This window comes from Papaver somniferum, chromosome 8 (genome assembly GCF_003573695.1).
Source record: "Papaver somniferum cultivar HN1 chromosome 8, ASM357369v1, whole genome shotgun sequence".
Lineage (NCBI taxonomy): Eukaryota > Viridiplantae > Streptophyta > Magnoliopsida > Ranunculales > Papaveraceae > Papaver > Papaver somniferum.
The window spans coordinates 51594033-51615496 of NC_039365.1; the positions used below are offsets into that span (position 1 = coordinate 51594033).

Sequence of the window (21464 nt, forward strand, 5' to 3'; positions counted from 1 at the left end):
TTCAAGACGATGTAATTAAAGTAGGCTACACTTGGGGACTGAAGCCTTCTTCAGGTTTAGAAGTTTAAACGTAGTCACCACCTTACCAGTCAATGCAGTAGAAGCACATCTTCCGCGAGAAAATATGCTCAGAATAATTACACATGGGAACTACTAGCATGGGATACCTTCACTTCCCTCAGCCAACACTACACCATATCCTAGTTTTAGCAACACTTTGATTCCGGAGGTGTGCAATGGATATAGACGTTGCAAAGTGTGCAACGATTATATCCGGTGCGCGCCAGAAAATACGTTGCACAAAATAGGTAATTTTGATGTATAAATGAAAATTAGTGGTGCAACGTATTATGGCGTATATAACCGTTGTACATCATAGTGTTTTTTTGTAATATTAGGTGTTTCCAAGGGTTTTCTAGTAGTTATTTTCTTTTTAATTTTCTGATATTGGTTGGGGATTTTAATAAAGTGCCACACTTTCAATTTCATGTTTAAGAAAGTGCCACCGTTTTTTTCAGAATTTATTTAGTGCCACACATTTGACCTTTTCCATCCAGTTTTTTTCCAAGCAAAAGTTTACATCCGTTAGTGCATAGGTGGCAGTAATTCAGCTTAGAAAAAGACATTTACACCCTTGAAACATCTCACTACAGTTCATGTCTTCTTTGGGTCATTTCATCGAACAAATAAACCGCGTTGTGCTCATCCAGCAGCAACAACATCATTTGATTCATTTGCACTTCACAACAGATTCTAGTGTCAAAAGCGAAAACAAAGTGCATTTCCATTCACATAGATTTCTATAAGTACAAAGAAGCAATCACACTAACATAAAAAACGATGCGCCTAAACTTACATTTTCCTTATTATGTACTTAAAATCACCACTGAGCAGATTTCAGAACAAAAAAAGAAAACACAAAACTCAAAACATAGCTAGGATACTTGGCAGTATCATCAGTTTCGGTTCCATACCTCCAGGTCCTCCACCAAAACTACCTCCACCTCTAAGAATGCCTCCGTCTGTTCCAAAAATCTCTTCTTCATCTCTTTCATAACCACGCTCATCAGTTCCTAATCTTTTAGTTACTTCTGCTGAATCAGTTACTTTATCCATATTCAGCTGCTGCTCATCTACTTGCAAATTCAGCTGTAACTCACTTCCCTTAGCAACAATCACTAGCACCATCTCATCTTATATGATTCACCATTGCAACTGCATCTTCTGCAATCTCTAATTCAACTCAATCCTATAGCAACAACATTCATATCTGTTTGTCTTTCTCTGCAACCATCACCTTCAGCTCAGCTCAACACATCAGCTCTCCACATTAACATAGCCTCAACATCAATTCCTATCAACTCAGACATCCTAAGATTATCAAGGTCAACAATATCATCCATTTAATTCTTCAATTCAAAATTAATACAATAATTACCTAAACTCTATAACTCATCACAGTAATAGAAATTCAATTCAATTGATTGAAGAAAATTACCTTAGACCCAAACTCTAACCTCTTACAATTAACCAATCTTCACTGCTAGCTCGGTTCGGCTTCAACCAACACCAAATAGCCATCCCAAATCCTTCCCTGAGTTCTTTTCATGAAACCCTATATTTTCACTGCAAACAGAGATTCAATCAATAAATCCTTCTCCCTTCCTCGTAACAGTAAAAACCCATTATCAATTGATCGATTTTGTGATCAATTTCTCACAAACCCAAAATTCTCTTCAGTCAAAATAGTGAGAAAATCAAACCCTACTTTCAATTTCAAACTCAGAAGAAAAATAATGAAAGGAAAATTTCAATCTCAATTTCAAATCCTGATGGAAACCCATTAGTCAGATATGATTAGAAAACAAAAAACCCATTAATCGGACCAAAATCAAAGCCTAATTTCAATTTTAACACAATCTGCAGACCCTAATAGGTTCGATCTACAGCAGCAACTCCATCCTCTTCATCCCGTGCTCAAACAATCACAACAGCATCACCGACAATCAACTCTTAACGTTTCTCTTAAGTTTCTGATATCATAATCACAAAATCTTCTCACGGAAACACGAGAAGAGAAGAACAGGGGAAAGAGGAAGAAGAAAGAACTAACGGGGAAAGATGGCAAATCCATGACTAGTATAATAGGGTTTTCAAGGGTAAATATGTAAATCGCGACAAATTATTTTGACCGAGTCAGCGAAAAAGACCAAATGTGTGGGTCCTGACGGAAAAACTAACAGTTGTGGCATTTAATAAACTCTGAAAAAAACAGTGGCATTTTCTTGAATCGGGATTTGCAAGTGTGTCGGTTTGTTAAAAATCCCATATTGGTTTTAGTTGTTTTATTTATTTCTTTTTCCGAGAAAAACTTAAATCGGTCATAACTTGTTTTTCTTTCTCTCTCTTTCAGAACCCATTTTCAAGCAAAGCAGAAAACCGAGATATTTTTAGGTTTTAGGTGAAAACCTGAAATCAAACTATTTATCTCTTCACGATAATATCCTAATCGAGATCTTCTAAGTCTTTACTTTCTCTCCCAGTCTCTCTTTCAAAACTAATCTTTTTAAACTGAGAATAATCAAGAAATCATAGGTGATTTCGGCCGGAGAAACCGAAAATCAAAACCCTTTCTTTGAAAGTATGATATCCTAATCGAAACCCATATACCAGATATCTAGATCTATCGTGTAGTAGCTTGAATTCATTGGAAACCCTAGAAAATCTATTTTGTTCCTCAAATCAAAAGCAAATCATCAATCTGATATGTTTCCGTGGTTTTATTACCCAACAGTTGGTTGATTCTGACATACTTTATCATCAGGTATAAACCCTTATTTTGTTTCGAATTTTGATGATTTTGGTTGATTTTGACCTAATTCTGTAAATAATATCTCGCATGATTCAGTTCTATGAATTATTAGGTTTAGTTTATTTTGTTTTGTTGAAGTTGTTTTAAATTTAATTTGTGAAGAATCATGTATTTCAGATTTGGCTGCTTTGTTGTATTGGGTGAAGATTTTGTTAATGGATGTTGGCTTTGATGGTGAAGCTGGTGGTTTTGCATCTGTTGATGTTATGGGTGTCTGTTGGTGTTTCTCTTATGTACTCGTAGTGTTGAATTTTTCAGATCTGGAGACACGTGCAGAAGTATTTTCAAAAGCTTCTGAAGAATGGAACCAGTGAACATTTACCACCTCCAATGCCAAAACGAAAAGCAGTTCAACCATACCCACAGAAAGCAGCAAAAATGGTTGAGTGATTGTTTCCTATTAGTCTTTGTAAAGCTTACTAGACTGCAAAATGATTTGTCCCACTAATATTTCGTTAAATTGGAAGTTCCGATGCTACCACAAACCACAGGGGTGTGTCAATCATCTTCAAATCTGTTAGACATCCATCTTCGTTGCTTAAAACAGGACCTTCAGTGTCTTCATAGCCTCAGTTATCCAGTGATGGAATTCTGTTATTGCAAGCTCTTTCTGAATTCTTAAATTACTTAGTTCGGGGTTCTAATTTTTGAAATGTTGTGTTGTTCTCAGATGATACGGAATCTATACAAGGTTGGTATTATCGAATAATTGTTACGGGTTACGGTAGCAGCAATAATAACACTTCGAGTTCATACCCACCTTGTGAAACTAGGGGTTGAGGGAATCATGTCCCTCCATTGCGAGGTGAATCTCTCATGTGTTTGACTTGGAGTGTTGTGTATAAAAATCTGAGTAAAATGAAACAGCTGGTATTGGTTTTTTGTTTTTTGTTGATCCAGCTATACTGGATTTCGCCCAAGTCTACAGCTTTATTGGCAGTGTATTTGACCCTAGCACAAGTAATTACCTGCAGAAACTTAAGGAGATGAATCCAACGACATGGATGCAATTTGCCTTATGAAACCCTATCTTGTCCTAAGATTCATTTTTGCATTTAGCAGATGCTCAAAGTCGGCAATAAGCTGTTTTGTTTCGTACCTCATTCAGGTGTTCTTCTTGATAAGGAAACTCTCTATGAATCTGTCTATTCCTGATTTTGAAGATTAAGTAAGTGCCCTTTTATTTCCTCGGATCCTTCTTCTTTTGGTTGGTCTGGAGGCATCCTTTGTTGTACGCGTATAGTTTACAGAGGCTTTCTTAATGCTTTGAATTTTGTTTGATTACTCTTGCGGAGGAGATTGCTTTCATCTTATTATGTTGACTCCGGTAAGGCTCAACAAGATACTGAAGTGTCATTCATAAACGATAATGAGTCCAAGAATCCAAGAGGTAGATAGATTGAGTGAGTTGGAGATAGAGAGTGGTCAGGTTGTTGTAGTGACCTGCATAAGGACGGAGCTATACAACCATAAGTTGAGATTACTTCTTGGTGTCCGATAACTGATTTTCTGGCTGAGGTATTTCATTGCTGCACTTGAAACCATAAATCCTTGTAGAGTTCATTACATAATATACAAAATTTCTAATATGTTCATAAAAATTGAAATGTGATAAACAGCAAATGTTGTTCAGGTCCCTGTTTTTATAGCTTAAATAACACCTAAGAATCTACGGGGAGCATCAACTACAGTTAATCAGGTAAACTTCAAAAAAAAAATTAGTTCGGTTTTGCTTTTCTTTTGTTTTGTGCAAGTGCTTATACATTAGCTTTTGAATTTTCAGTTGGTGATATGCATTGGCGCATCTCTACCTTCCTATTTGGAACAATGGTCAAATGGCGCACTATAGCACTAATCGGTACGTTAGTGCAGTCATCATTTTATGGTATCCAATGAAAACCTTTGCTAATTCAGGATGGGACTTAATCTACGGGAGTCGTTCCGTGACTGGTACAATTTATAGGGCTCATCTTCATTCCTGAATCTCCTAGATGGCTGGTTAGTCAGATGCTAAGTTGTGTTAAAATGTATATCTTAAAGTTTATGCATTATTAAGTCGTAGGACTTTGAATTGGCACAGGAAAAAGTTGGTAAACTGGAAGCCTTTGAATACTCTCTTCGACGTCTTCGGGGCAACAACGCCAATATATCTGAAGAAGCTGAAGAAATCAGAGTATGTTTATGACCAGACTAATTAGTTTTGAAAAATAATGCATATTTTGAGAGTACCTTTCTGTTCCATAGGGTTATACCGAGACCATCCAGCGACTACCAAAAGCCAAAACCTTGGACTTATTTCAGAGAAAATATGCGCATTCGCTCATTGTAAGCTTTCTTTCGCGTACTAGTTCTTCATTCCAATTAATAAACCTTATAATTCTTGTCTGAATCTTATATGTTGGTCTTGCTTTTGAATTAGGTTGGAGTTGGATTAATGGTCCTAAAACAATTTGGAGGTGTTAATGGAATTGCATTTTACGCGAGTTCAATTTTCGTTTCGGCAGGTAAATAACAACTGATAACTAAATGCGTTCAATTGTTATTGGAGTCACACTCCTATCTTGTGGTTCTCTTTTTGCTAGGATTTTCTTCGGGTAATGTTGGAACTATAGCAATGGTTGCAGTTCAGGTCATTTCATTTCTTTTAGCAGTAATTCAAATTCCAAATTCATTTGTCATATCATTTTTTTAACGAAGTGTTGTTTACTTTATGCAGATATCCATGCAAACATTAGGTGTACTTTTAATGGATAAATCCGGGAGAAGGCCACTCCTTACGGTAGGATATTGCCATTCTTGTTCAGATTATTAGATTCTGATAATGATGGAGTAAAACATAACTTATACTTTATCTACAACGATTTCAAGATTTCTGTAGCTGGAACTTGCTTGGGTTGTTTCCTAGCAGGATTGTCGTTTCCCATCCAATAGAGTTGTTGACCGCTGGGAGCAATCAGTCAAAAATGTTCTTACATGAAGAGTGTCATAACTTGGGCGGAATCAGCATAGAGGAGATACATCGACTCGTTTATGCTCGAGTGCTAGCTTCTCATGTTTTAACTTGGCAAGTGAGTGTTAATTAGGGATATTTGATTTTTTTTTATCTTAACTGTTGATCATAAAGTAGGATTCAATGACACAACAAAGCAAAGATTTCAATAGTCCAGGATCAACCCAATAGCCCACTAAAAACATTTCTGAGTTTGATTGCCTCTTTAGGAATTTTAGTAGCTAGTATGATGCCAACCTCTCCTATTCTGCGTTATAAGCAAGCTTAAACTTATAAAACTGTGTATCTTCTTTTTGATAATGCTTTGTTGCAAAGGATATCAACTACTTTCTCAAGTGAAATGCGTCATCTCTTTTTTCTGTTCACTGAGCTCAGTAAAGCTTCATCCTGGGGTTATTTATGTTTTCGTTTTCTGCTATTCTTTTACACAAATTTCATCTCAAACCTCCATTTTTTTTATTGGTGTGACTTTGACCAGCATGCCTTACTAATGGCCCTTAGCATCTCATCCATTCAAATTGCTCCAGTCTATTTGATGTCATGCATGAAGCAAGGAATGGGATTGCTGGAGATTTTATTGTACAAGCAACCTGTACAACACAACCGATAACAAATACAACTAACCTTCATCTTAAATGATAAATTAGTTTCTAATACTTAACCTAGACTTGCCAATTGTATTGGTTATCATTTGGGATTGTCATACATTTTATTAATTTTGTTTTTTTGCTTCTAAAGACGTTCTTGAAGAGTGCAAAGCAGTTGAAAAAGGAGATGAGAGGAAAAATAGTACACTCTCGCTGTTAGCACAAGTTGACGTACTAACCGATATGAAATTCGCACAAATCATCTCCTGTCAAGGATTTATCTTCTGGAGATTCTCATGCGCAAGACATACAGATTTGATGATAAGGTAATCCTTTAATTAGCTATTCATAATTATGGATAATGTTGGTGAGTGTCTACGTGGTTTGACAAAAAGTAAAAGATATACCTTCAAAGTTTATTTAGTAGGTTGGTGCTGATTCCTACCATGTTTCTTACCAAGGATGATATGAAAGTGGAAATGTTTGTATGCAAATAGTAGTGGTAAAATTTATAGTAGGTTGGTGTTGATTCCTAGCTATGTCCTGATTCACTCAATCTATCGAAGCCAATAATAGGCTTGTAATCTTGTATATTTGTAAGTGCTTTTACATCTTCGAATGTGGTTAACAAAAGTACTCATTAGTCATTTTACTAGTATGAATTATCGAAGTTCACCATTTTTTGTTCATGTGCAGGAACTAAAGCAGTACTCTGGTCTTTTAGAGTAGAGGTCACCAATGGAGGGGCTAAAGCAGTACCATGGTCTTAGAGTAGAGGTCATTAGTTCCTTACTTGGAATGAGGGATTAAAAGTAGCAAAACATGGTCATTGTATGGTATGGATTTATGGTTTATGTATCTAGCTACTCTGTTGATGTATGAATCGTTCTTGATGGATTGTGATGATCAATAATTTTGCTTGATCGATTGTAATTCAGGAGCAGAAATATGCCGGAAAATGTGCCGGCGGTAACTTTCTTTTTAGCCTGAAAATTATTTTGCAACAGATATAGACGTGGGAAAATTATCCGGTGCACATATCACCTGAAATGAGCAACAGATGTAACTGCTACCAGAAAGTCCAGGCACCAAATAACCTAAAGTCAAGGACGGACCAACAACGCAACCACAATCTCCAAGATTAGCACTGACATGATCATTATCGAGCATATATTTCATCCATCCAAAGAATGTAATGGAGTTTGGTAATTGAAATCCACTGGAGAAGTTAGATACTCATTCTTCTGGAGTCAAAACCTATTACACATTCTGGAGAAAATCGATGGTACTGTTGGGTGGCTACATGCGAGAACACCTACCTTGAGTTCTCCTGGCTCGCCTTGCCGCTGATTATAACTATTGGAGATTGCTTTGTTGCCGTTAATGCTCGCTCTACCACTGCTAACAAATGACAAAGAGGAGCCAGACGCTGCAGAAGAAAGCACGGAGCCGGACGAGCAACAAAAACAGAAGAGGGTCGATACTCCTTTTCATACGAACAGAGTTTCTAGAGTTTGAACAGTAGAAGGATTCCTCCTTGCTCCATGAACGGGAATAGATGAATGGGCGCACCACACTCACGCTCCATAGCCGAACAAGAAGTGTGCCAAAATATCCGCTCCATAGTCGAGCAAGCACCGTGCCAAGATCACCGCTCTGTGGCCAAAGTCGCAGCGCCATCATCGGCCAGAGTCGCAGCACCAACATCAATGCTCTGTGGCCAAAGTTACAGCGCCAGCACCCTGTGGCCAAGCCGGAAATACATCAAGCCGCCAACACAAAGATCATAGACTACTCATGCCTCTTGCCAAAGGTTAGTCGAATTTTTCATGGCAACCTCTTTATGTCTTGCCCTTTCGATTTTTTATCCTCGTCTGTCACCATCTCATGCTTACCCCATAATAATGCCACTATTACGTGCTAAGCAGGGGACTTAATGTTGATGGTGGTTTTCAGTTCAGGGTTAAAATTGTAAAACCTAGAATTTAATGTGCCGTCACTCTGCAAAGAAACGGAGCCATGTAAAAGTGGTGAGTGATTTAACCTCTCCATTGGCGCATTTATTGAGCAACTCAATATATATTCTCATGAAATTTATCCAGACTGGTGCTTGTAGCAACAATCCCAGACACTATAAATTTCGGCACCTTGCCTGTGCTATTCAATTAATATAAGTTTCTTTGAATGCTTTCTGTGCTATGTTCCCCGGCCGAACCCTTAATATTGTTATGGCATGACAATTTGTGTTCACTCGCAGAAGAGTAACACGAATTTCTAAGTATCAAGGTTAAGATCCTTCCATAAAGTATTCAATCGTAAAGCATACTGCTCTCTGGCAATGAACTTAAAGAACTTTGTGTCAACACACATAATTCAATCAATCTTGTGAAAATTCACAAAATTCAAATATTAACCTATTTTGCAAAATTAGGGTTTTGCGCCCTGCGCCTTATATTAGACCTCGTTGGTCGAAACTAAGCATTGGCAGACTAGGCAATTAATCCGTCGTGGATTAGTAGGTGCAGAGTCTCACCTAAAATCAGAAAGCAAGGAATAAAGGAGTCGCGGAGAAGGAGCAACAACAAAAGAAGGTGTGACCACGACATAGGCCGGTCAGCGCCACTTGCAAGTGGCCACTCCCCATGTTGCCCAACCAGCCCTTATCTCATGTCGACCAATCAGGTCGCTTTAAACCTGCCACACTCCCATGAGTTGTGGCTGGGCCCATACTTGCCGGCCCTATTCCCCATCGACCAATCAGGTCGCGTTAAATATACCATGCGCACCAGAAGTGTGGCCACGCCCATGCTTGGTCGACCCTCTCTTTTTATTGACCAATCAGGTTGCTCTAAACCTGCCACAATATTAAGAGATGTGGTATTGCGGCCGCCATGCCAAATTGGCTTCACAAAGCCAGCGCCCGCGCAACATGCCAATGGCATGCCAAACGAGCATGCCAAACGCGCATGCCAAACGTGCCACTTTACCGTAGTAGCACGCCAAACGCGCTAACGCTCCATGAATAGCGTACCTACGTGCCAACCCACCTTCTGTTTGTGGCCAACGCCATAACAGACTTCAACGTTGTTCTTCTAGCCAGTAGCACGACCTTGTTCTAGTGGCGATGGATGAAACCCTAATTTCTAGTCGTGGCGTAAATTATGGCACTTCGGGCCCCACAACATGCTACGAGCCGTGCAGACTTAGGAAACCCTAATAAAGGCGTCATACCATAGCCACTCATGGCAATACTTGCTCATGTGGCCATTTCCACATGATGGCCTGGCTATGGTTCCTTTGGCGTGGCTCTGACATCACTTGAACAAAACGCCATTGTGCCACGGTCACATACCGCATGTGCTAATTAAGGTTTCGGCATGCCAAACCCTAATTTAGGCAAAGTTGCTACGCCAACCAAGCCAAATAATGTTCCACAGAACATTGGGATTGATGTGGCTACTGGAAGTGATGTTGCCACACCACATTTGAGTCCAACACCAATGTGCCAAAATCCGGCGGCCATGGCTATACCAGACGCCACTTGCACCATTATGCTACTGGCATACGCTGACCATGCCACCGTGCCACTGGGGTGCGTTAAAAGCGCCACTACGCCATTAACATGTATCAATGGCGCCACTTTGCTATTGACAGGCGCCAACAGGCTGTGGCCATAATCAATGACCACCCTTTCTCATGAGATACAATCTTAGCCGTGCAAATTCGCCATGGAATTGACAGGCCTGTGGCAAGTTTCTGGCGACCAGTCAAGACAAGGTTAATAACATCACGTGCTATTTTCCTGTGGTAAGTCTCTTGACTTTGACTTGCCACACGTAGCACACTGCTACACGTTTTCCACGAAAACACTTGAGACATCAAACATGTCACAAACTGGGGATACTCATCAGGGTATTGGTCTGGCGGTTTACAGCGTGCGGCGTGCAACACGCCCATTATAAGAAAGTGTCAGGAAACAAGGAAGTTAGTGGTGGCAAGAAGTAATGGGTGTAAACAAATCCGTTTCCTTCATCGTGGAAGCGTGGTTTCTAGCGGTTACACATTACTCCACTCTTCCATCACTCAATCACTCCCACTTCCTACGTGATCATGGTGCATTCAATCAGAACAACAATATAGTATCCAGAAAACTCAAAGAACTGATAACTTACATTCCGCAAGCCAGTTCATATTCTGATACAAGCCAGTATCCAGAAAACTCAAAGAACTGATAACTGGTTTCAACACCTTCTTCGCTTCCCTCCCTAACACCAACCATTCTCCTTTACTTTGTGACCGAAGCAAGCCTGGAACGACCATTTCTTGGTTTAGGCTAGGATTGTACAGATTAATCTCTCGAATCTAAAGTACTCCCGTGCAGTGCATTTGTTTAGGGTTTAGATTCGTTTCTCATCCACACACCCAACTTTACCAAAACCAGCAGAAAGAGTTTTCACCCACAAACACCCGTCGATACTCTGATCTAGTTTAAGTGAATCTTATATCAGAAAAGAAGATTCTCAAGAATAAACAAACTAGGTGCAATCAAATCAATCGAAAACTAATAACACTGCAATTATCTAGTTTCCCACCAACGGTACTTGTAGAGCTTCTTGATCCCATATAAGTCTTTGAACGAGCGGTCGTAAGAGATTTCACCTAATTAGGATACTTTCCTTTCTGAATAGACGACTCCACCAGAAACAACAAGAAATGAAGTTTGCCTTGCTCTTAGGATAGTTTTCTAGAAATGCAAACTTAGGTATTTATAGACCAATGATGTTTGGACACCAGGAATTTTCAAAACCGAAAATATTCTCAAGATATGCAATGAATGGCAAAATTCGGTTTTCATAATTCCAATAAGTGCTTGTCTAATATTTCCGAAATCTCTCAATAGAAAATCTCCAACTAGTAAATGCACATTACTAATTTTTATTTCTAGAGTTACACATTAATTGTTGGTAATTAATGTATATAAAATAAAAAACCTTAATTAAAAGATTTTTAATTTATTTCGGCCCAGGATCACCTTGAGTACTAAGGAATATCTTTGAACAATAAATGATAAGAGTTACTCCTCGTGTTCAAAGTATGTTGACATCTTTTCACTGCAAATCCTTATTTCATATTTATATGGATTTGCATTTTTGGAATCGATTATAGCACTGGTTCACCTGTATTCCAAAACTACTATATGATTGATCAAATACCAAATCACATACATAGGTTCAATCAGTTCTACCGATCACTATGATCGGTAATACCTACATATGGAAACACTTGTGATCGGTCACACCAGCCACTAGGATCGGTTGCACCAAATACAAGGATCGGTTACATCTACACATGGTACTACTTGTGATCGGTCACACCAGTTACCAGGAACGGTTACCAATTACAAGGATCGATCACACTAATTACTAGGATCGGTCACACCAATTACTAGGATCGATCATACCATCACATGGTGATTATTTAGGATCGGTTACACCAATTAATAAAAACTAGTCATACCAAATCACAAGTCAGACATTGTCATTAGTTATACCAAGATACATAACCTAAGTTAAGATCGGTTCTACCATCTCACACATATTGATCATCCAAAGATTTGCAATGAAAAGCCTGACCAATCTATATTATAAGAAAACGTTCCCTCTGTCTGGAGACAGATCGACTGTCCAAAAGGGGCGGGATAAATCTGAGCGTCCATTCACGTATTGGCACTTTAACCAGGTCTCTATCCGGACCAACACTCTCGATATCTCTAGATTCCTAGCTATTTTTGCTTAAGTTTTAACAACTCACTTCTCCGATATTCATCTACCAATCCGCAAATACATCCTGTGATTAGATTTTTTTTTCTTCTTCGTCGGAGATCTTTTTTTGAAACCATAATGATCTTAGATATAGTCTGTCATAGATAGTTGACAACCGAAAATTTCCTTTCTCTAACTTTTTACCCCTCGAAATCTAGGGTTTTATAGCTAGCTCTATTGTGAATTGTCGGGATGTATTCAATTGTATTATGATTGAGGTAACGATTTTACAAACTTAAAACCGATCCTTTTTGTACGATTTTAATCGTACTCTATATTTAATTGAGATTTCTTTTACTGTCGTTACGTTATTGATGAGTAGTCATTAACATCGAGTCATCAACATCATGTTTATGGTATTTGATCAGCACTGGGTGCAGTGGGATTCAAGGGATTTTGCACTACCACTACCAGGTAATAACTTAACACAGTATGACTTTGAAGGTTCAGGTATATGAGTAATTAATGTCCAAGAACGTGAGGCCAAATAAACTTGCCTTCACTGGGGTATTCCAACTTTGGTTGGAAGTCAAGCTTGGTTTTAGATTGTTTGAGAAAGGAGTGTCAAGTGTTAATTGCTTTAACAATTCTTGAGCAAATTTTTGCTGGCACATTGTTAGCTTTTTATTTGTGGATATGACAGTGGTGAAGGTATCCCAAATTGTTGCTATCATTGGTTAGCTAGACTGTGAAAACTCTGATAGAGAATCTTATGTTCTCCAATGAAATTCGAGTTATTTTGTGCCATAGAAGAAGGTGGTGCGCAGCCGTTGGTCAGCGTATCTGACTTCGATTCAAGAAGGCATAAGATAAAAACTCGACCGTGACCGATATGATTATATCGCACTAGAACCTATTAGATAAAAACTAGATCAACAAAATTTGATCTTAGAGATTAAATAAATCTGGGCAGACTAATAATCATTTTCATCATATACGAAGGCATTCTCCCACAAGCATTCGTATCAAATTTGTTGTATATAACCAAGGAAGGGTTAAACATGGGCATTTCTTCACCTTTTGACCCTTAACAGCAACAACACTTGCGTTGCATCCTCTGCTAATTGCTATGATAATTTGCTAACGTGGTAAGTTGATGCTCCACTGAAGAAAATCTAATGGTTTGCAAATTTTAATGAATACAAATCCCTGAGATTAACTGAATCATAAAACAGAAATCAAGATTACGTCGGCCATGATGGGATCACTTTCGGCCTTACTTTTCCGTTTGTTTGAATGTTTTTTTGGTGTCCTAAGAATCATTTAGTTCCCGTTCTTAACACTTTGAAGATATTAAATACCCAGAACAGGGATTCAAAAAGAGAAAGCCAAGCATCCAAACTTCAACCGGAACCCACCATTATGGGACTGTCATCGTAACTACCAACTAGGTTGCCACCAAAGTAACCACTGGCGATCAAATTTTGATATTTTCTCGAGATTTAAAGAGTCGGAATGGAGAGTTTCTGTAAATGGATACTCTGCTGACGGAGCTAATAAAAGAAGGAATGTCCTACTCTAATTAATTTCCTAACCTGATTTATACAAATTTAGACAATTTGTTTTCTAACCTATCGAACCAATGAGAAATGTACGAGTACATACTAATAAATAACTTTTCTTGGTGTGGGAGAAAGAATGAGCGTTAATATTGCTCACTGTAATGTACGGCCCCGGCTACACTGGCCATTCTAACTAAATTGATTAGCTAAACACTGGGTCGTCCTCAATGGTCGGGGTCGCAAGCAGTAGCTATGATGACCCATTAATTGTTACTATGTCGGATATATTGAACACTAGGATCTAAACACTGGTAACATTCCTAATGAGGCTCTGACTGACCTTTATTATCTGGTTGTGTTTCCGGTAAATTCTCGGGCTGATTAGAATATTTTGAAAGGATAAATGCGGTGACTAAACAACAAACAGAAATCCAAAGAGGTTGAGTCCCGGCCGTAGGCCGGGGTGATATCTAGTAAGCATCATGATTTCCCTTTCGATTCACGAAACAAGTTCATGAATGTACTTCCTTTAAACAAATGTTAAACATTGTTTCCTAAGATAAAATCTTCACCATAACTCATTCACATAATCATAACAACATATACAAGATTATGTCGATGTCATATCTACGAAGTTCAAAAGATAAGAGTTATAATTCGTAGTCTAATTCCCTAATAATATGATCATACTATTATGATCATGTCACATCACTAGAGTATTATACAATATGTACAGTATATACACCTTCGCAGTTATGTTTTCAATATAGCACGACTTGAAAGATACGTTAGGAATGAAATAGTTCAAGTCAATATTACTAACCTCAAGTGGAAGGATGATGTCATCGTCGTAGTTCGCTACTTCTTCACATTCTTCAGGTTTTCAGAGTAATACTTGTATGTCTCAACATTCCTAGACTTTCTAGTCTAACCTAAACGAAGTTGACTTTAGTATTTAATCAATCAACTCTAGATGAATTTTGATACTAAAATATGACAACCAAACTTGACATATCAACGCTTGGTGAGTTCAACCGAGCTATGATCTAACATAAAGTGAAATACAAGCAGACGGAACTATTGAAAGATTCAAAGCCAGGCTTGTTGCCAAGGGTTATCATCAGCTTGAGGGTCTTGATTACAATGATATATTCAGCCCTGTGGTGAAACCAACAACTATCAGAATCGTACTTGCTATGGCTGTGAATTTTAATAGGGATATTTAGCAACTTGATATCAGCAATACATTTTTGCATAGAGATCTTTTGGAGGATGTTTATATGGTACAACCTCCAAGCTATGAAAATAAGGATCATCCTGACTATGTTTGTAAACTCAACAAGTCCTTATATGGTTTGAAGCAAACACCAAGGGCATGATATGAAAAACTTGCAGATGCTTTAATCTCTCTCGACTTCAAACCATCTCTAGTTGATTCATCTTTGTTTGTTCAGAAATTGGGATCTAAACTTACCATCATGCTTGTTTATGTGGATGACATCATTATTACTGGCAATGATGTTTCTCAGTGTAACAAGATCATTCATCATTTGGGTACTCTTTTTCCTATGAAAGACCTTGGAGCTCTAAAAAAATTTCTGGGTTTGCAAGTCACTAGAAATTTTACAGGTCTTTTTCTATGTCAGACAAAGTATACCATTGAACTACTTCAGAAATGCAATCTTGTTGGAATCAAACCTTGCACATATCCTTCTCCTGCGAACTTCAAACTTTCTGCTTCAAATGGGGACCTTCTTACCGATCCTACAAAATACAAATCTCTAGTTGGCTCATTACAGTACCTCACATGGACAAGACCTGACATCAGCTATGAAGTCAATCAAATTTGTCAGTTTATGCATGTTCCAACTACGACACATCTTCAGGTTGCTAAGAGAGTTCTCAGGTATATCAAATGCACTCTTGGGCATGGTCTTTTATTTTCTAGAGGGTTTAAAGCTTTGCAAGACTACACTGATGCTGACTGAGTTGGTAACCCAGATGATAGAATATCAGTGAGTGGTTACTGTATCTTTTTTGGTGGCAATCCCATTTCTTGGTCATCCAAGAAACAACCTATTGTTCCCGGAAGTAGTATAGAGGCAGAGTATGAGTCTCTTGCTTTTACTGTTGCGGAAGTGCTTTGGATCTGTCACATTCTCAAGGATCTTTACATTTTCATTCCTACTCCTCCGTCTATTGCCTGTGACAATCAAAGCTCCATTGCATTGGCTTCAAATCCAGTTTTTCACGGCAGGATAAAACACCTAACTCTAGACTTTCACTTTGTGAGAGAATTGGTTCAGTCCAAGAATTTGCAGGTTTTGTTTATATTTCTGCATTACAACAGGCAGCAGATATCTTCACTAAAGGTCTCAGTACTCCAAGATTTGAATTTTTGAAAAACAAGCTGAAGGTGCTGCAACCACTTCAACTTGAGGGGGTAGTGACAGTATGTACTTGATTGTATGACTTTCTATTTCAGCATAACATTATCTGTAAAAGGGTCTACTATGAGTCTGTAAACAGTGTGCCTTTAGCTCTTAGTGTCTGTACAGGTTGACTGCTGTTATGACAGCTTGTACTCTGTACTGTCTGTATAAGAAGAGTTTCTTCTCTTCTTTGTTGGTGAATGCGAAAGTGTTTTGTGGTTCGTATAAGAAGAGTTTCTTCTCTTCTTTGCTGGTGAATGAGAATGTGTTTTGTGGTTTCATTCTAATTCAACCATACACGGCAGTTGAATTCCAACACTAAACAATAACAAGCGTGACTTTCAACTACGATCATCCAAAAAAAGGTTTCATGTTTCATGTTTCAGTTTGTTTGTTTTTTCACCAAAGGGGAATATATTAAACAAGATGGTCAGTTTCATGTTAATCCGGTTAAGATGGTCCATTTTTCAGATTGAGCTGCTCATGTGAATGTAAACAAGAAGATAAAAAATAAATAAATAAAAGAGGCTAATTTAAAAGGTGATAAATCTGTGATCATACAGGTTCTAAACCCCAAACGCTGCAGGTGAAAACATTGGATAATTTTCTTTTAACTCACCAGATATTGTGGTCAGGAATGAACATCCAGATGTTATTACCCCATAAAATTCTATCCTGTATAAGCTATGGAATTGACCACGAGTTCAAGAATACCAAGGGGAAAAAGAGAACAGATTTGAAGGCAGCAGCTGAAACACATACTATGTTTACTTAGCTTATTGTCAACGACGGATATTTTTGCACCCCTGTAAGGAAATTTCTAACCAGTAAACAGAAAAAGGAAAACAAAAACTTTAAGCCTTTCCCTGCTGAATTGCCAAAAGTCCGCCACGAAGATCCTCACCTATGCATGACCAAGTTTCAGAAGATCAGTTGGCAGACGGTGCACTTGAAGAAAGCCTTGCACTTCTTGCTTTATCTGCTTTCTCCAAGTAATCTTGATGAGATCGATGCTTTGTTCCTAAATGAAAGATGGGATACTTAAGATAATCAAGCAATCTGAACAAAACTTAAGCATTGATTTGACCAAATCAACACATGCAGTGATAAATACAATATTCAAGCAGACGAAGGAAATGCAGTTCAGTTTGAAGTCTGTCCCAAGTAAGTCATAATTCAAAGACAATCAAAGCTGAGGACATGAGAACAAAAGACCTAGGCATATTAAGTGTAGAAAAATTCAGTGGGAACCAAATTAGAAATCCAAATTTATATTTACATGAAAAAATGAACAAAAACTAGGGCAAGTCTGTAGCCAAAAACACTCAAAACTGTTAAAGCTTCTCAAAGTACAAACTAGCAAATTTATGACAGAAGCAATCAAACAAAAAGAAAGGCCCTTAGACTGGATTTAATCCACTTTCTTTTTCTCAATATCATCATTCCTAATGTAAGCTTTTGTATACAAATTTTTAAAACGTGACCCACCAAGAGAGAGGTGATTTCAGTGGTGAGCCAAGCTCCAGTTGAGCCAAACAAATAATATACAACAGATATATCAGGAGGAAGGTTGACTCAATCTGAACCAATGGAATTCCATCACACTAGTGTTTTGGCTTAAGACTTGTTTACATTTAGCATGAAAATATAGGTCAACCATAACTGGCTAAGCTAACACTTTAGAAATCCGTCCTTGTGTCTATCATGAATCTTACCAATTATACCACGAAAGGTTGCATGTAAATCACATATTCCATTTGGTGACTAACCAGGACCACTTGCACTGTTCTGTATTCTTCTCTCAAACTGGTGCTAACCAGGAGTATGAGAGTGTAATACATCAATTAGTAGATTTAGACACATGCATATACAGATATACTATAAACTTAAAACTAATGGACGATGTCTAGGTTCAAGGATTGGTGCTCAATGCTGTACAAGTTTATAAGAGGCTCAGTGATTGGGCTTGTGCAGTGGATTAGAGACGGGCTAGATGAAAGATTAGAATATTCTCCATAGCATTCTAAAACTCAATCATCAAGCTTTCAAACTAAGCCGCTGAAAACACCATATACTAGATAGAGTTGTAGGTCTCTAAAGACACTGGCCTATGCTTACCGTATCTAGAGTAGGGCAACTAATTCTAGATTTTTAGATGTGTCTCAGCTTCATATTTGAGTATGATCCTAGTTATATGCCTGGGGAACGAAGTTAACTTGTTAAAGTCTCAGACCATGAGCAGATATGTTCAAACTTCAAACCCATAAAAATTACCTAGATTTTCAAATCCCTTAAGAACCACTTAGACATTGTACTCATAGAATATTTTGTTTGATCATGTAAATCAACCAAGGGATAACTATACATTAGCAGAACACACCAGTGACCCCTTAGCTGCAATCAGTATAAACTGTAGAAGTATATAATAACTATTTCGCTGCAACAAAATAAAAGAAACGAGAGTAGACGCACTATTAAAGAGAAGAGTATCTCAGTATTCTGATTCACATTCAAATTTCAATCAAACACAACATCGAGGTCAGTGATGCTTGGATAACTGCTACATTAATCACAATATTGACAGCACACTTATCAATAATTACAGATAACAACCTATCAAGCATTACCTAATACTACGGTATACCAAATGAGTGACATTTTACTCTTCTTAAGTGAACAAACAAAGCCTACATGCCGAAAATTATCTGGACGTCAAGATCAAGTTGGTGAGGACTGAAAGTATTGTACATGATCATTGATCTACAATCGAGGAAAATGAAGAATCATTGGAATTGGCCTAATAACGAGATGTTGTTCGATCAAATTGGCAAGGGCCAAAAAATACAACAAGGTACAGAATACAAAATATCATTAACTACCCCATCTGTTAATTAACCATATAGTTGACAGTCGGTTTCATCCAAAAACTAAAATCGTACTCCAAATTTTTTTCCTAACCCAACTTAATCTAAGATCACTTAGTTCTACAAGCAACATGGGAATTGACCTAATAACAATATTCTTAAACATTGTCTTACTGAAGATCAACTCAATCAATTTAAAGAAAGAGACTGTTTGTTCGAAGTTAGGTTTGAGCAAAAATGATGGGAGCTGAGTTAACATGTAACCGACCCTAATTAAGATTTTCCGTACTAATTAATCTAACACCTTGTTCAATAGAGAGAATTGGAAACCTAGGAATTCAATTATGGGGTAACCCAATTCTTGGAATTGGATTCCAAGGAATTCGATTCCAAGGAATTCGAGTCGAATCCTAAAATTTCATGTTTGGATGAGGTAATTCAACTACCTTTGTTTTTACCCTGGAATCCAATTCCATTGCATTATTTTGGAGGGAATTGGATTCCTAAAAATTAAAATTCTTAACTGCATGGAGTTCATTTACCCCGTTCGGTTCAAGGAATTGGGCGCATTCCCCAGGAATTGGATTACCCAGCCTCCAATTTCTTGAAACGAACATGCTGACGAAACTAGGGTTTAGACAATTTATAAACCCTAAACCTCATAATACGTTGACCAAATTCACCAAAACCAATTAGAAAGAAAAAAACAATCCATGGTCGGAGTGATCCGTATCCTTGTTTTTTTTTTATGTATGTGGATCGATCTAAAGAAGTAAATCATAAGAAATGAATTATTACAGAAAATAAAAAAGAGAGAGAGAGTAAAACAATACCTTGGTTCATGTAATACCATGGGATGCCAAAAATGACACCAATTACAACCATACCAGCAAAAACATGCTTCTTTTCTCCGCTGTACAAATAACGCTTAAACCCTCCTCCAACACTCGCACCACTGCTTTTATTCTCCATTTCTCTGTTTTCTTTCCCCTATATTTTCTGTCTCCCTTCTTCGATTCATCTATAGCTCTTCACAGACGGGCTATTATATTCGCTGCTTACTTAACTGATAAAGGGCACATATGCTACTACTTACCTTTGTACTCTTTTCTGGCTTTGGAGAACCCAAAGGGTAACTGCTATTTAATTCGAGGGAGGATACATGCACACTTTTATTCTCAGACTCGCCTGTTTTAGACGTATTTTTGTCGATAAAAACCAAATGATAACGGATTTGAAGTTAATATTTGGGGATATGTTTTTTTTTGCAAAACTCTATATATTTATGAAAAATGAGTGCATTCCAAGATGTATACATCACCATCTAATATTTTGAAAATGAGACGTTGAAAATTAACGAATTTTTAATCATTAAAATTAAGATTCATAGACGGTGAGGTTTAGTATTTCGGAATACGCTCATTTTTTGTAGGGACGTAGAGCTTCGTAAAAGGAGGAGTCTATCCTCAAAATATTATCTTCAAATCCGTAAAAGTTTGCTTTTTATTCACAAAAAATACGACTAAAATGTGCGATAGTGTGAGGATAAACATGTGAAGGAATTCTCCCTCTTTTAATTTAGCGGCTAGTTCTTCTAAAAATAAAAAAGTTTAACATATATTTTGGTTAAACGAAAAGGATTTAACGTCTATTTTTTCTTTCTATATGAAGTTAGATTAGCAATACAAATCAACTTCACTCCCCTGAGCTAACAACTCACATTACTACTCTCTCCAAGGCTTTTCTACTCTACTCTTTCATCTTATCAAAACTTAAAAGCTTCATTTCTCTCTGTCAAAGGCTTCTCTACTCTACTCTTTCATCTTCAAAAGTTTCATTTCTCTCTCTCCCTTTCTCAAATGGCTTCTCTGCTAATGTATTCCTCATTATTGTTAATATCAATTCTATTCAGTTTCACAAAAGATGCATATATCTTAGTAGGAAGAAAACCTAATTCGTGGAAAGTTCAATCACCAATGTCAGATTCTCTTAATAAATGGGATGGATCCACTCGTTCCAACATTGGAGGCTCACTTGGTAACCATTAACTTTTACCCTATATATTAATCTTATAAATTCTTTTAAATTTTCGTTTAATCTGTTTCTCATAAAACTGATATCTCAACTTATATATTTTTCCGCCTTGTTTGATGCAATAGTTTGGAAATTTGATGCACATAAAGATCAGCATTCAGAGTTAATAAAGAAGATTATGTTAACTGTAATATATCAAAGCCAATTGCTGAATACAAAAACGGAAGTACTGAAATTAAATTTGATCAATCAGCGCCATTTTATTTTGTTAGTGGAATCAAGGGTAATTGTGAATGAGGACAGAAACTGGGTGTGGTAGTGATGACAAGGTTTCATTCTGG

General features: G+C 37.5%; 3 protein-coding genes across 26 annotated transcripts; 2 read left to right on the top strand and 1 right to left on the bottom strand.

Annotated features, from left to right (window-relative positions):
- Positions 1–2377: 2377 nt before the first annotated feature.
- Positions 2378–7505, top strand: LOC113306983 (sugar transporter ERD6-like 5). Of its 24 annotated transcripts, none has more exons than XM_026555913.1 (15): positions 2378–2824; positions 2990–3832; positions 3935–4040; positions 4168–4390; positions 4492–4571; positions 4656–4730; positions 4836–4870; positions 4953–5045; positions 5117–5197; positions 5292–5376; positions 5455–5501; positions 5589–5651; positions 5781–5940; positions 6621–6795; positions 7166–7475. In XM_026555913.1, exons 6-13 carry the CDS (start codon positions 4664–4666, stop codon positions 5847–5849), a joined length of 540 nt encoding a protein of 179 aa, XP_026411698.1. In that variant the 5' UTR covers positions 2378–2824; positions 2990–3832; positions 3935–4040; positions 4168–4390; positions 4492–4571; positions 4656–4663; the 3' UTR covers positions 5850–5940; positions 6621–6795; positions 7166–7475. The 24 variants fall into 24 exon arrangements, 18 of the variants coding, with proteins under 18 accessions (XP_026411698.1, XP_026411701.1, XP_026411699.1 ...); XM_026555916.1 differs by having other exon boundaries at positions 4171–4390; XM_026555914.1 differs by having other exon boundaries at positions 3981–4040.
- Positions 7506–15271: 7766 nt separating this feature from the next.
- Positions 15272–16356, top strand: LOC113305543 (uncharacterized mitochondrial protein AtMg00810-like). Its single transcript, XM_026554565.1, has 4 exons — positions 15272–15699; positions 15802–16036; positions 16144–16209; positions 16279–16356. The coding sequence occupies exons 1-4, from the start codon at positions 15272–15274 to the stop codon at positions 16354–16356; spliced, it is 807 nt and encodes a 268-aa protein (XP_026410350.1).
- A 380-nt stretch (positions 16357–16736) lies between these two features.
- On the bottom strand, positions 16737–20129 carry LOC113302937. The gene is made up of 2 exons (XM_026551912.1): positions 19923–20129; positions 16737–17246 (listed from the first exon to the last, which is right to left on the bottom strand). Exons 1-2 carry the CDS (start codon positions 20059–20061, stop codon positions 17155–17157), a joined length of 231 nt encoding a protein of 76 aa, XP_026407697.1. The 5' UTR covers positions 20062–20129; the 3' UTR covers positions 16737–17154.
- Between the last annotated feature and the right edge of the window lie 1335 nt (positions 20130–21464).